At 38.6% G+C, this 11358-nt stretch overlaps 1 protein-coding gene across 3 annotated transcripts; it reads right to left on the reverse strand.

Moving 5' to 3' along the window:
* Nucleotides 1-3005: 3005 nt before the first annotated feature.
* CMBL (carboxymethylenebutenolidase homolog) lies at nucleotides 3006-10647 on the reverse strand. 3 transcript variants are annotated; one of them, XM_031058262.1, is made up of 7 exons: nucleotides 10430-10647; nucleotides 8246-8294; nucleotides 7821-8043; nucleotides 6928-7035; nucleotides 5710-5852; nucleotides 4488-4579; nucleotides 3006-3506 (listed from the first exon to the last, which is right to left on the reverse strand). In XM_031058262.1, the coding sequence occupies exons 3-7, from the start codon at nucleotides 8033-8035 to the stop codon at nucleotides 3327-3329; spliced, it is 738 nt and encodes a 245-aa protein (XP_030914122.1). In that variant the 5' UTR covers nucleotides 8036-8043; nucleotides 8246-8294; nucleotides 10430-10647; the 3' UTR covers nucleotides 3006-3326. The 3 variants fall into 3 exon arrangements, with proteins under 3 accessions (XP_030914122.1, XP_005422617.1, XP_005422616.1); XM_005422560.2 differs by lacking the exon at nucleotides 8246-8294 and adding an exon at nucleotides 8364-8407; XM_005422559.2 differs by lacking the exon at nucleotides 8246-8294 and having other exon boundaries at nucleotides 3223-3506; nucleotides 10430-10641.
* Between the last annotated feature and the right edge of the window lie 711 nt (nucleotides 10648-11358).

Genomic DNA, 11358 nt, shown 5'->3' on the forward strand with positions numbered 1-11358 from the left:
TCCAGTCCCCTCATCATCTTTATTGCCCTCTGCTGGACCTGCTTCAGGAGCTTCATGTCTCTCTTGTACACAGGAGTCCAGAATTGGACGCAGCATTCCAGATGTGGCCTCACCAGAACTGAGTAGAGGAGCAAGATAACCTCCCGTGACCTGCTGGCAATGACCTTTTCTTATGCACCCATTTTTGTTTTTTTCCTATAAAAACAAATATATAATAAAATGTAACATCTGTCCTACATCAAGAGACTGAATTCTCCAAGGAAAATGAATTTTGCCAAATACTCTTCAGTTTTACAGTCTTTCTCCATCTCAGGGAAAATTTGGCAACATTTAGCCCTATTTTCTAAGACATCTGTTCAGTCACATAAAAAACCAAGCTGGACAGGTTTGCCAACCAAGACATGACCTTCAGAGAAACCAAGGCTCTTTTATTTAAAATCCACATGAGAAAATCGTTGTGGAGAGTTTAGTTTCATCATCTCTCTCTGTTCTCATAGCAACCCTGATAAACTGGGCATGAATCCAGAGCTGGGAATTGAGTTTACACTTTACAGATTACCTGAACCACAAACCTACATTGCTCCCTTCCAGGCAGGTTTGTGCATTGTTATGTTCCCAATCCCTAGAGCTGGGCAGGCACACACCTCAGATGTGCCCGTGCCAGTGCATGGAGTGTCTGCAGTTCTCTCCTGGGAAACTGTTCCTCTTCTCCCTACTGAGAACAGAACCATGCCAGGACTGGCAGGAAGCACAGAAGTCACTGTCTGGCTTTTCCCTCTGTCTATAAGTCACTGGGAATCTGCACAGATTGAGCACAAGGGCAGGATCAGGGGAGGCATCATGGAACTTCTCCAGTGTGGACGGACTATTTCTTCCAGCATGACTGATGGCAACAATGCCCTGCAGACCTGAAGAGGTTTTCCCTGCACTGGCTGGACCCAGTAAGAACTGAAGGCTCATCTCTCCTGAAATCATTGAGCAAGGAGATGGAAACACAATGTGCAGTGTCCAAACCACAGAACAGCAATAACTATAATAAAGCCTCGATCTTGGCCTTATTATTGAGCAATGTAAGGATGGTCTGGGAGCCCAGTCCCTCAGGGAGACAGAGTGCCCGAATACCCAGTTAGCTCATGGCCGTCACCACAGGCTACCCTTTAGCCAGCTTGGTGATTGTCAGCTCTTTAGTGATTATCAGCTCTCTTAGGATCTCAGCTCTTTGCTTGCTAGGTAGGGTGTCCTTGGCTGAGGCTGGAGCAGACGCGAGAGAGGAGAAGGAGAAGGCCTGGGGGTTCCACAGCGATGGTTTATTGGGGAGTTTGTGAAGGGTCCCAGCAACAGCTCTTCTTCTGTCGAATGGGCTAAAACAGCCCCTTTTTATAGGGTATAGGGGGATCCAAACTTGTCCAATAGTAAGGGTTAGGGAGAATGACCTATGAGGTTACAAAGATAAGGCTAAGTGGTGGGGGGTCGGAGACAAGAGCTTATTTTGCTGTCTCATCCTGACTCAGCAGTTCCTACTGTTAAGTCTCAATCCTCCATGCAGCTCTCACAAGCTCTATGGAGTCAGCTACAAATAACCACTGACCAAGGGCATGAACCAAGGAGCAAAGGAAGATTTTGCATTTTTGCCTCAGAGGTTTGCATGAAATCTTTTTGAAAGATAGGAGATTTTCTTTAATATCAACCAGTGTGCTGCAGAGACAACTATTTTCTCATGGGACATACAAAGTGCATTGCAGGAAGGAAGGAGTGATGTGAAGAAGGGGGTTGAAATGGAGGGATGGTTGAAGCGCTGCGGGGAATTTGGGACCTGAGGTGGGACCCACATGGTGGGAGACTCTGAAGAGACACTGTGGAGTTCAGACACACATGCAGCTACAATTCCACCACAGACTACTTAGGCCCCCAGCTAGGAAAGAGCCAGACGGAATGTGACCTCCTGAGAGAGCTGTCAGGCATGGTTGGCAGCAGCAAACTCAAAAAGAAAAAATGTTGTTGGGCAATGGAAACCTTGGAGAGGCTGCAACTAGAAAGGCAATATTCCTTGAAAGCTCCCTGGGCTCACACATATTTATTTCCCTGAGAGGAAAATGGGCAATGTTCAGTACAATATTTTAGCCACATCTATTTCCTCAGTATCACAAATACAGGCAAGACCTCACCACATGGTTTTTGGGAATTACACTGGGAGGGTCCAAAGGAGCTGAAACAGGGTAATGTTCCCCCAGCCACTAGGAATGGGCTGTACCTTACCAATAACAATACTCAATTAAATCACAGCAGAGAGAAAACTGATAATAAAGGAACAATTTGTAGAGGTGAGGAGGTAACGTTGAAGATTGGTTTAGCTCAAAATCTGAATTAGGTTCAGTAGGTAGGGCAACTGCCTGAAACCATGAGAGATGAAGGATTTGCATCAAGACAATGGTGAAATGATGTGATTTCCTCTAATTTCTTTACTTTACTCATGGTTCCCAACTTTCTGCAGCTCCCTTTCTGTTCACATACATTTCTTTCCATTGTCTTTCCTCTTCTCTTTTCTAGCTCTCTTTTCATGAATTCTGAAGAGGATATTCTATTTCCAAGAAAATCTCCCAGTCTTACAACCCAGAACTAAAGAATAATAACAATAACAATAACAATAATAATAATAATAATAATAATAATAATAATAGCAATAATAATAATAATAATAGCAATGATGATAATAATCATATATATATATATATGATAGACCTAATATAGTTTAGGTAAACAATATTTACCTAAAATCTTGGAGCTGAAAATCTCACAGTTAAACAACGGTAAACACAGCCTTAAGGAGATAACTTCTCAAGCGTGGGCAGAGTTTCAATTAATGATGATAATAATCATATATATATATATATGATAGACCTAATATAGTTTAGGTAAACAATATTTACCTAAAATCTTGGAGCTGAAAATCTCACAGTTAAACAACGGTAAACACAGCCTTAAGGAGATAACTTCTCAAGCGTGGGCAGAGTTTCAATTATTTTTAATTATGCTGACATTGATATAAAAAAATTAAACTCTCAGGTGCCAGAAAAGATGCCATATAAAATTCCAATAATTTTAAGATATACAAGACCAGTGTTAAAAACCTTCTTTAGATTTATACCTTTCAGCACTTGGAAAGCCATTTCTAAGCCCCTAATTAGAAGGTAAGTGCAAATAAGTAGTGTTATTGCAGAAGAGTTTTACAAAATATTTTTACAGTTGTAAGAACATTTTAAGCAATATAGTCTATTATTTTCTGATTTCCTACAACAATTGATTTTGTTTATTGGCATTAATTTAACCTAAATATATTTATTCAGCCAGTTGATCATATCCTTTCTTCCTTCCTCAATAAAAGGTTTATCCTGAGGATTGATATCTTCTCTTTTGCGATGCACAAACCCATGTGTCTGTCCAGGGTAAATTTTAACTTCATAATCAACTTTACAGTTTTGTTTAAGCTTCTGCTCCAGCAAGGTGACCTGTAACACAGAACATTCTATGTTGGCTGAGTACAAAGTTAACACATTCTATATTTACAGTCCCAAAGCTGTCCTCATTTTTTACTTTTCTGAAAGACAGACATAATTTATCCTTGCCACTGCTTTCTCTTCTACTAATTTTATACCTAAATGCATTTCTGTTACTGCACTTGCTTTATTTAACTAGGCTTTTTTTTCCCCAGTAAAATACCAGCATGTGACTGCATAAAATGTGTAAAAATATTACATGGATTACTATTAACACCTGTAAAGGTAAAAAAACCTACTGCTCAGCATCATAAGATTATCACGTAGTGAACACTGTATGAGTTGCTGCTGATAGACCACACATTAAAAGAATTGGGGCAAGAGTTTGAATTAGAAGTTGAGGGAGGAGGGGCAGAGAAAAAATCAGCCGTTAAAAGTGACTGGAATTTTTGCTAGGAAAGTTAAAGCCAACATCACTCAATAAAAATGTGTTTTCCTTTGATCCCCTTGGCAGATAAACATCTTTCTCCAACCAGTCTCCACTGAGGCTCCAGAAAAAGGCTGTTGACAGAGTAACAGAAAGCAGAATCTATGCAGGACAGGGGGAAAAGGAAAAGGATAGACACAGGATCTTTTTAGTTCTCCTACAACAAGTGATTCCAGTGGAACAGGCAGATTTTATGGACCATTGGTAACACTAGAAAGGGTCTCCTATCTTAAACTTGACAGAAGGCTTTCTTTGGATTCTTGCTCTTTTCCTAGGAACTGAAAATCACCCAAATTTTCAAACAGGAACAGAAAATGCTTTTAGTGTCATGGTAAAACTTTTTGATTTGGGGATAAACAACAAAAATTTGTGTAGAAGTACTCTAAGAGTTAGTAAAAGAGAAAGAGAAGTACAAATTCTTTTTCTACTTTGTGTTCATTAAAACCAAATTATAAAACAAGCCCGAAAAGCATTAAAAAGACAAATATCTGTGATGGGAAACTCACCTGCTCCAATGGAATAATGTTATCCTTCTCACCAAAAATGAAGAAGGTAGGATGCAGCAAACTGTGTTTGTCCTCAAAACGGCTGATCACTCCTAAGGAAGAAGAAAACATACATTCAAGCAGTTATGCCACCTAAAGTAGCTAAAACACTACAAAATTTATACAGTGAAACTTCAGGACATTTTAATCAGTTACAGCTGATCAGTTTGTAGCAGAATTTAACACACTTTGCTTTAAAGTCCCTTTTGTTGTGAAATGCCATTAAAGATAACATCCATTGTGTGAAATCAAGACCAGAGATCAGTTCTGTGGGAAAAATCAGGAAAGAACTGTTACACTTTCCCCATTTTCGCAGGTTGCTTTAAGCAACTGCTTCTGACCACTGTTAGAGACAGGGTTCTGTGAAAGATGGACTCTTTGGCACTGCTCACCTCTGGCTTGGGAAGATAATTTTTAAGATAATTGTGAATCTTGATCATTCCACATACATGGTTACAATTTCAGTGTATATATATTTACACTGATATGATTTCGTAACAACTAGACATAGTAATTTTGACTGTTCAAATGCATTTGAATAAAAGTTACAGAAGAACTAACCAGCTGCCACCCTGGCTACTCTTTTCATTCCTGAGATTATTACAACAAAAAAGTAAAGTATAAGCAAGTAACACTGATGAATGGACTCAACTGATCAGCATATCAGCGCGGCAAAACAATCTAAATAATCTTTATGGAAAAATATCTTCAAATTGCTTTCACCTCTAATTAATATAAGTTGGTCTGGGTTCTGTAGAAGTACAGAGGTTAATAAGAAAAATATCAAAGACAGCATAAATGCATTGAGTAATGTGTGAGACTACAGGGTTAAAACAGAGAGCTGAAAATGGGTCCCATTAGTAATGAGGGACCACTGTCTAAAAGATGCAAAAGATGCGCCTAGAAGCCCTTTTGTCATCGCCATAAAATGAATGAGGCCATGGCGTTTGGCAGTATGTTCACAGATGTGATCCTCATCATGCCACTCTTTAAATACATAGATCTTTCTGAGTACACTTGAGTGTAAAAATGTGAGTGTGCAAAATCAAATCACTCATAGATTTATAATAAAATCACCTTGTTCCACTAGAAGTCACACTGAATTTTGTTACAGCAATAGCCCTAAAGAATTGCTTCCTGCACTGGTATTCTGCTCAGAATGCAGCAGGTATTTCAGGCTCACCATAGAGGGACACTCCAGTCTTTAAATGGGGATTTTTCAGCATCAGATGTTGCACTGCTGCTCCACCCCAGCAAAACCCAATGACACCAATCTTCTCGGCACCACATTGGTCCTTTAGGTACTTGAGGACGACATCAACTTCTCTGAGACATGCAAATGAAAGTGAGTTACAGCTCTACCCTGTTTCTCTGCCTCTTTGGCGGCTGCTGCTCAAAGTCTGGGTGGGCATCAGTCTGCTTCTGGGACAAAGTGACTGTCTTTGCATCACTCCTGGTTTTTCTCTTTCCCTTACTTATCAAATGGTCTTTATGTCAAACCATGAGTTTTCTTGCTTTGTTTCCCATATTCTCCCCCCTGTTCCTCTCATGGCACCAACTGAGTGATAGTCCAGGTTGTTGGCTGCTGGTTGGGGTCAACCCACAACACTACTTTACTATTATTCATTTCTAAAATACAAGGCAAACTCCAGGGGAGAAGACAAAGGAGAAAATCAGTCTTCCTAGATCATTGTTACTAGGACATGAGGTGATTTTATGAACAGCAGTCCAATTATTTTCACAAATAGCAGTAGTTATCATGTAGAGGAACACAAATAAAAGTTTGAGACCCACAGCCAGTCAAGAGCATCCTGTTATCACAAATGTGACTTATGTGCAGAACATCTCTCACAAGAATGAAAAATATTTTATAAAATTATGGAAGCAAATTTCAGACTATTTTTTCTAAATCAGCAGGTACTTTATGCAATCAAGCTATGTGTCAGATAAAAATGGGAAAACACAAAAAAGTGGGAAAGCAGTATGCTTTGAACTAGCTGTGATCTGATGGGGAGCAGAAGAAATGTTCCCTCACTGCATAGTGTTTGCATTTGCACCCTATCTTAAATCCATGGAATTTGTGCCTTCCTGAGGGATCCAAGTGGCAGAGTGAGCTGCATTTTCTAGCCTTTGCTGGCTTTTTTCATTCATTCATTTTGCTTCTACTTTCTGCACAGACAAACACTGGGAACTTTTATGCTTCAAATGTCTACTTTTATCTGTAAAGCACCACTCACATAACCGTGAGCTTGTCCCATGAGCTGCATGAACTTTCTATTTGTGGACATCCAGCTATATTTGACCCACTAATAATTTAGGATCTAATTTTACATTTTTACTGAGGTGAAAATTCCTATGAAATAGGGATGTCCCCTTGGTGGATGAGGAACAATGGCTGTACTTGTCTATTTTGCCGGCATCTCGTGTTTTCACCCAGTCATTGAAAGATGCCCAGTCATTAGAAGGTTTCCAAGCTTCTTGTCCCACAAAAAAATCTGGGCAGATGGCTCTGCAAGAAAAATGAGAATATTTTATGTCCATGAAATAATACTGGAAAGGGATTAAAGGGAAGGCCATATGAACTACACAACAAATTCATTTGCTGAATACATAGTACTTAGCCCACACCAAAGCAGTATACCACCAACCCTCAATAATTTTCTACATCTAATAAGGAGATTAGTATAATTTCCAGTTACATTTTACCTTGTTAAAATTCATTACTTAATTTGATAAATAGTTAAATGTAACTGAAAATCCTTGGTGGTTTCCTACCAAACTTAAAAAAGAAATTTAAAACCAAACCAAAGAAACTACAATTTACACGGTACATATGTTTAGCCTGGAAGGAACACTAACCCAGTAATACAGGAAAGAGGATACTCAATATGCTTTTCACATATTTGAGAATTTGTTTCTCTATTTGGCACAAGCTGGTACACTTTCCCTTTCTAGAAAAAGCTTCAGCATCTTTGGAATTTTTACCATAACAGCCAAGTTGCACAGAGGAAGGGAGGAAGCAGGCTGCTAGAGGCTCATGAAGATGAAAGACGCAGAACAAAATTTTCTGTTTCTCCCCTCTTCTTCTGTGCTTACCTACTAACTCGTTATGGTAAGACTACTCAATTATTTTAGATTTCTTTCATTGTTTTACCAGAAAGCTCCTTAGAGAAAGGGGTAAAGAAAGACTGTGAAATTATTTGTGTTTGTATGGTTTATATGAAAAAAGGGAAACAGTTGGTTCAACAAACTTTCTTATTAAAAAGACATTTCGAAAACAGTAATATTTCTTACATGTATCCATTAGTTGTTAGCATATCAGCAATATATCTGGTGTTTGGGAGTTGCCACCCAAATATGTCGTGAATCACAATGACAGCTTTGTCGGTGTTGGCAGAAGGTTTGCAGATGTACGCCTTGATGTGCCCAACTTGCACCTCCTGCCCACGGCCTCCATAGTCAAACCTGTCCCCAATATCACAGGGGCAGGGCCTTGATTCATTGGCCATGGGTGATACTAAGGAAAAAAAAACATTCAGTAGTGAATACCAAAGCGTGCCACACTGAAAAATGTCAGCAGTATCATCAGCTATTGAATTTTTTAATCATTACGGTAATAGGATGAACATGCTCATTACTGTTTGATCTAAAATGAAGCATTACTCAAAAAGCCCACTGGGTTATTTAATACAAATAAGTTTATTGTTAGAGTTTCTTATGTTATGAAGTCCTCAGCAGGGACCTGGTACATGCTAGGATTTCCATGCCCTACAGTGAGTAGTACAGTAAAAATAAAGTTAGGAGCAAGCAGCAAGGCAACCATCACAAACTATTTACATAGTGATGAAGCCAGTCCTTCCACTCTTCATCATGTGTATTTCCTGCCAGGAATGCATAGCTTTCTTTAGTAGACAGTAAAGGCTTAATACAAGACTCAGCATTTTAAAGAAAAAAACCGACAACTACTGTGTAGAAAGATATAATAACACAGATTAAGCGTTATCTTTTCATCCAGGACTTAAAATATTACATAGCTGAAATTTTCAGTGTCAATAAATCCTTTTTCTACACAGCTTTAGCCTCAAGATTTGCAGACTTTTGAAGAATACTGAGGAAAGATGGAAAAAAAAATGTACCTGCACTGAACATAAAAAACCAAATTCCTAAAGTTGAGCCAAATCTTTTATCAAGAAGGTAAGAGTAGGGTATGGTTAATTTTTTTCAAACTATTGCTTAAATGAAAATAAACAAGTAATTCACAAAGGTCAAAAAGTACCAGCAGAATCTAAGACACCTGTAGGTAGCTCCTTGGACTCAAGTTAATAATTTTCTGCCATCAAGCTTAAATTAACCAACTGAGTGAACAAACCTGAATAATTCCTTTGAATATTCACAGAGCATCTACAAATGATTCAAGAACATGGAAAGAATTTAGATAAAGCCTTATCCAAGCTCTCTACAGATAAATCATGTGTATTACCATAGAAACTTTGCTAGTAAAGAAACAAGGATCTTCAAACCCAAATCTGTCAAAAATACAGACAGAAATAGTAAAAAGCAGATTACTGAACTGTCCCTGGACACGTGGGATTTAAAGATTTGTGGCAGTCAAGGGACAGCTTTAGGAAAGCCAACAAACAACTTGGCAGCCAGAAAATTTGGACACAATTCTAGAGGCCAATATATTCTGGATTTGCAGACTTTAAAATTCAGAATCTTCCAAGCAGTATCACCAAGCTAGATTGCAGATACCAGGAGATGTCATTTTTGCAGATCAGTTCAGATCAGTTGTGTATATTTGAAAGCTGTATTATCTCTGGGCACACACCTATACAAGTATTCTACCTTTTCTTTTTTAGATAAGCCACACCCATAAGTGTACTTTTTTCTCTACAGGTTGTGGTCTCACATACAGGACTTCTAATTTAAAATATGTTTACCAGGAAAAAATGAATTAATAAATGATCATATAAGGCAAAACATAGTCAAATGTATAACAACAAGAAGTTCATAACTAATTTTCCATTCACAAACTGCTTCCTCTTGATTAGACTAAATCAGAAAATAAAAGAAAACCAGGGATTAAATATTAAAGACACATATACTTCAGAAGGCCAGAAACAAATACAATGGCCTTACTGGTATATCCTCAAAAGCTTTAATTGAAAACATTTCATACTATCTGATAAAATGTAAAGCAACATATAGAACATGAAATATTTCAAGATGTAAATATATTCACCGATGAAAACATCTCCAGATGCAAGACTCTGAGGGATAGCATTGGCTTGTATGGTTTACAAGCCATGTACACTTGCAAGCTCTGTAGCATAGGCAAGACACTTCAGTATTTCTGCCCCTGCTGTAGTACATACAAACAGTATCTCTTTCCATTCCTAAGATGCTACTGAAACATTGCTTAAAAATTAATTTCCCCCTCTTACATTTATCAAAGCTATTATTTTAGGAGGATCTGAAAACCCACAGCCTTGGTGTACCACCATTTCCACCTGCAAGCACTTGGGAATTTACTGGAAGACCAAACAAGAATTGATTTTCAGATACTTGAATCTACAAATGTAAAGATATTGCTGTGTGGCACTATCACTTTAAACACACTCTCCTGAGTCTTCCTCCTCAGAGGTCTTCCCCACCTCTGGAGGGAAAAATAACAGGTTTCTGAACCATCATCTCAAAAAGAAAAAAAAGGAAAAAGAAAAAAAAAGGGAATAAAGTAACCCCCAATTGCATTTAAATGAGCCTGCACTCTACCTGCAAATAAAATGAAAGTCTCCCGAACATGCTGAGTCACACCTCGCAAGCGCTTGTTCTACGTTTCTGAGGGGAAAAGAAGAAAAAAAAGCCACGACTTAAAAAAACAACCCAACCAAACCCGCACATACCTGTAGCGCTGCAGGTGTGCGGGGCTGCAGAAACAGGATGCAGGAGCCCGGCGTGGCTGAAGTGGATCCCCAAACAAAGCGCTCACTCCCAAAACGAAAGGGGAGAGCGCAAGGATCGGGTGCCTTTAACAGAGAGTTACATAACTTCCTGCCTTTGTCTTGGTGCCCGGCCGAGGGACGAAGGCCGCTTTTTTTAAAGCTGCTCATTTCACTGCCACCGTGGGTGGGGTGTGCTGCCATCGCTGGGCGCCGAGTTTTCTTTTGAGCTTGCATGAAATGGTATTCACCCCCGGAGGGCTTTTTCTTTCATGTTTCCAGAACATGTTGATTTAGCTGAACAATCCAGTTAGAAAAAACCCTTTTTTTTTTTAAGGTTGGGGTCGGTCCACTTTTAAACACTACATTGGCATAATTAATTCTCGAGACTATTTATCCATGGGTAAAAGGCATATTTGTACTCATCAGCAGGGTGAGGTAGTGAAGTAGAAATATCATTTCAAAGCTTTATACTAGACAAAGGTTATACACTACAGGAAAAATATTTTCTCTTCAGAATGAAAATAAGTAGCATGTAAGAAAGTAATAACTTTCTAGATTGCTGTACCTCCATGCTTTTTAATAACTTTCAAATAGAGACATTTTTATCCTACCACAGGATACTTTATGCATTTTGTTTTCTTTTTCATTTTTAGTTTCTGGCTGACCCTTGTATCCTTCCCATTCTCCCGATTTTCTTTTTATGGGATTATTAGGATTATTTTGTAAAGGCCTTTAGCTAAACATATTAGCAATCCAAAATTCCCTGTTTCCTCAGAAGTGCATCTATGAAATAGACTAAATGTTCACTAGTCTAACACACTTTTGTCTTACAGTTTAGTCCTCATATATAAGGTGTTTCCTCATATTTTAAGTAACTTCATTAGTGCTTT

The sequence above is a fragment of the Geospiza fortis genome, unplaced genomic scaffold (genome assembly GCF_000277835.1).
Source record: "Geospiza fortis unplaced genomic scaffold, GeoFor_1.0 scaffold281, whole genome shotgun sequence".
Classification (NCBI taxonomy): Eukaryota; Metazoa; Chordata; class Aves; order Passeriformes; family Thraupidae; genus Geospiza; species Geospiza fortis.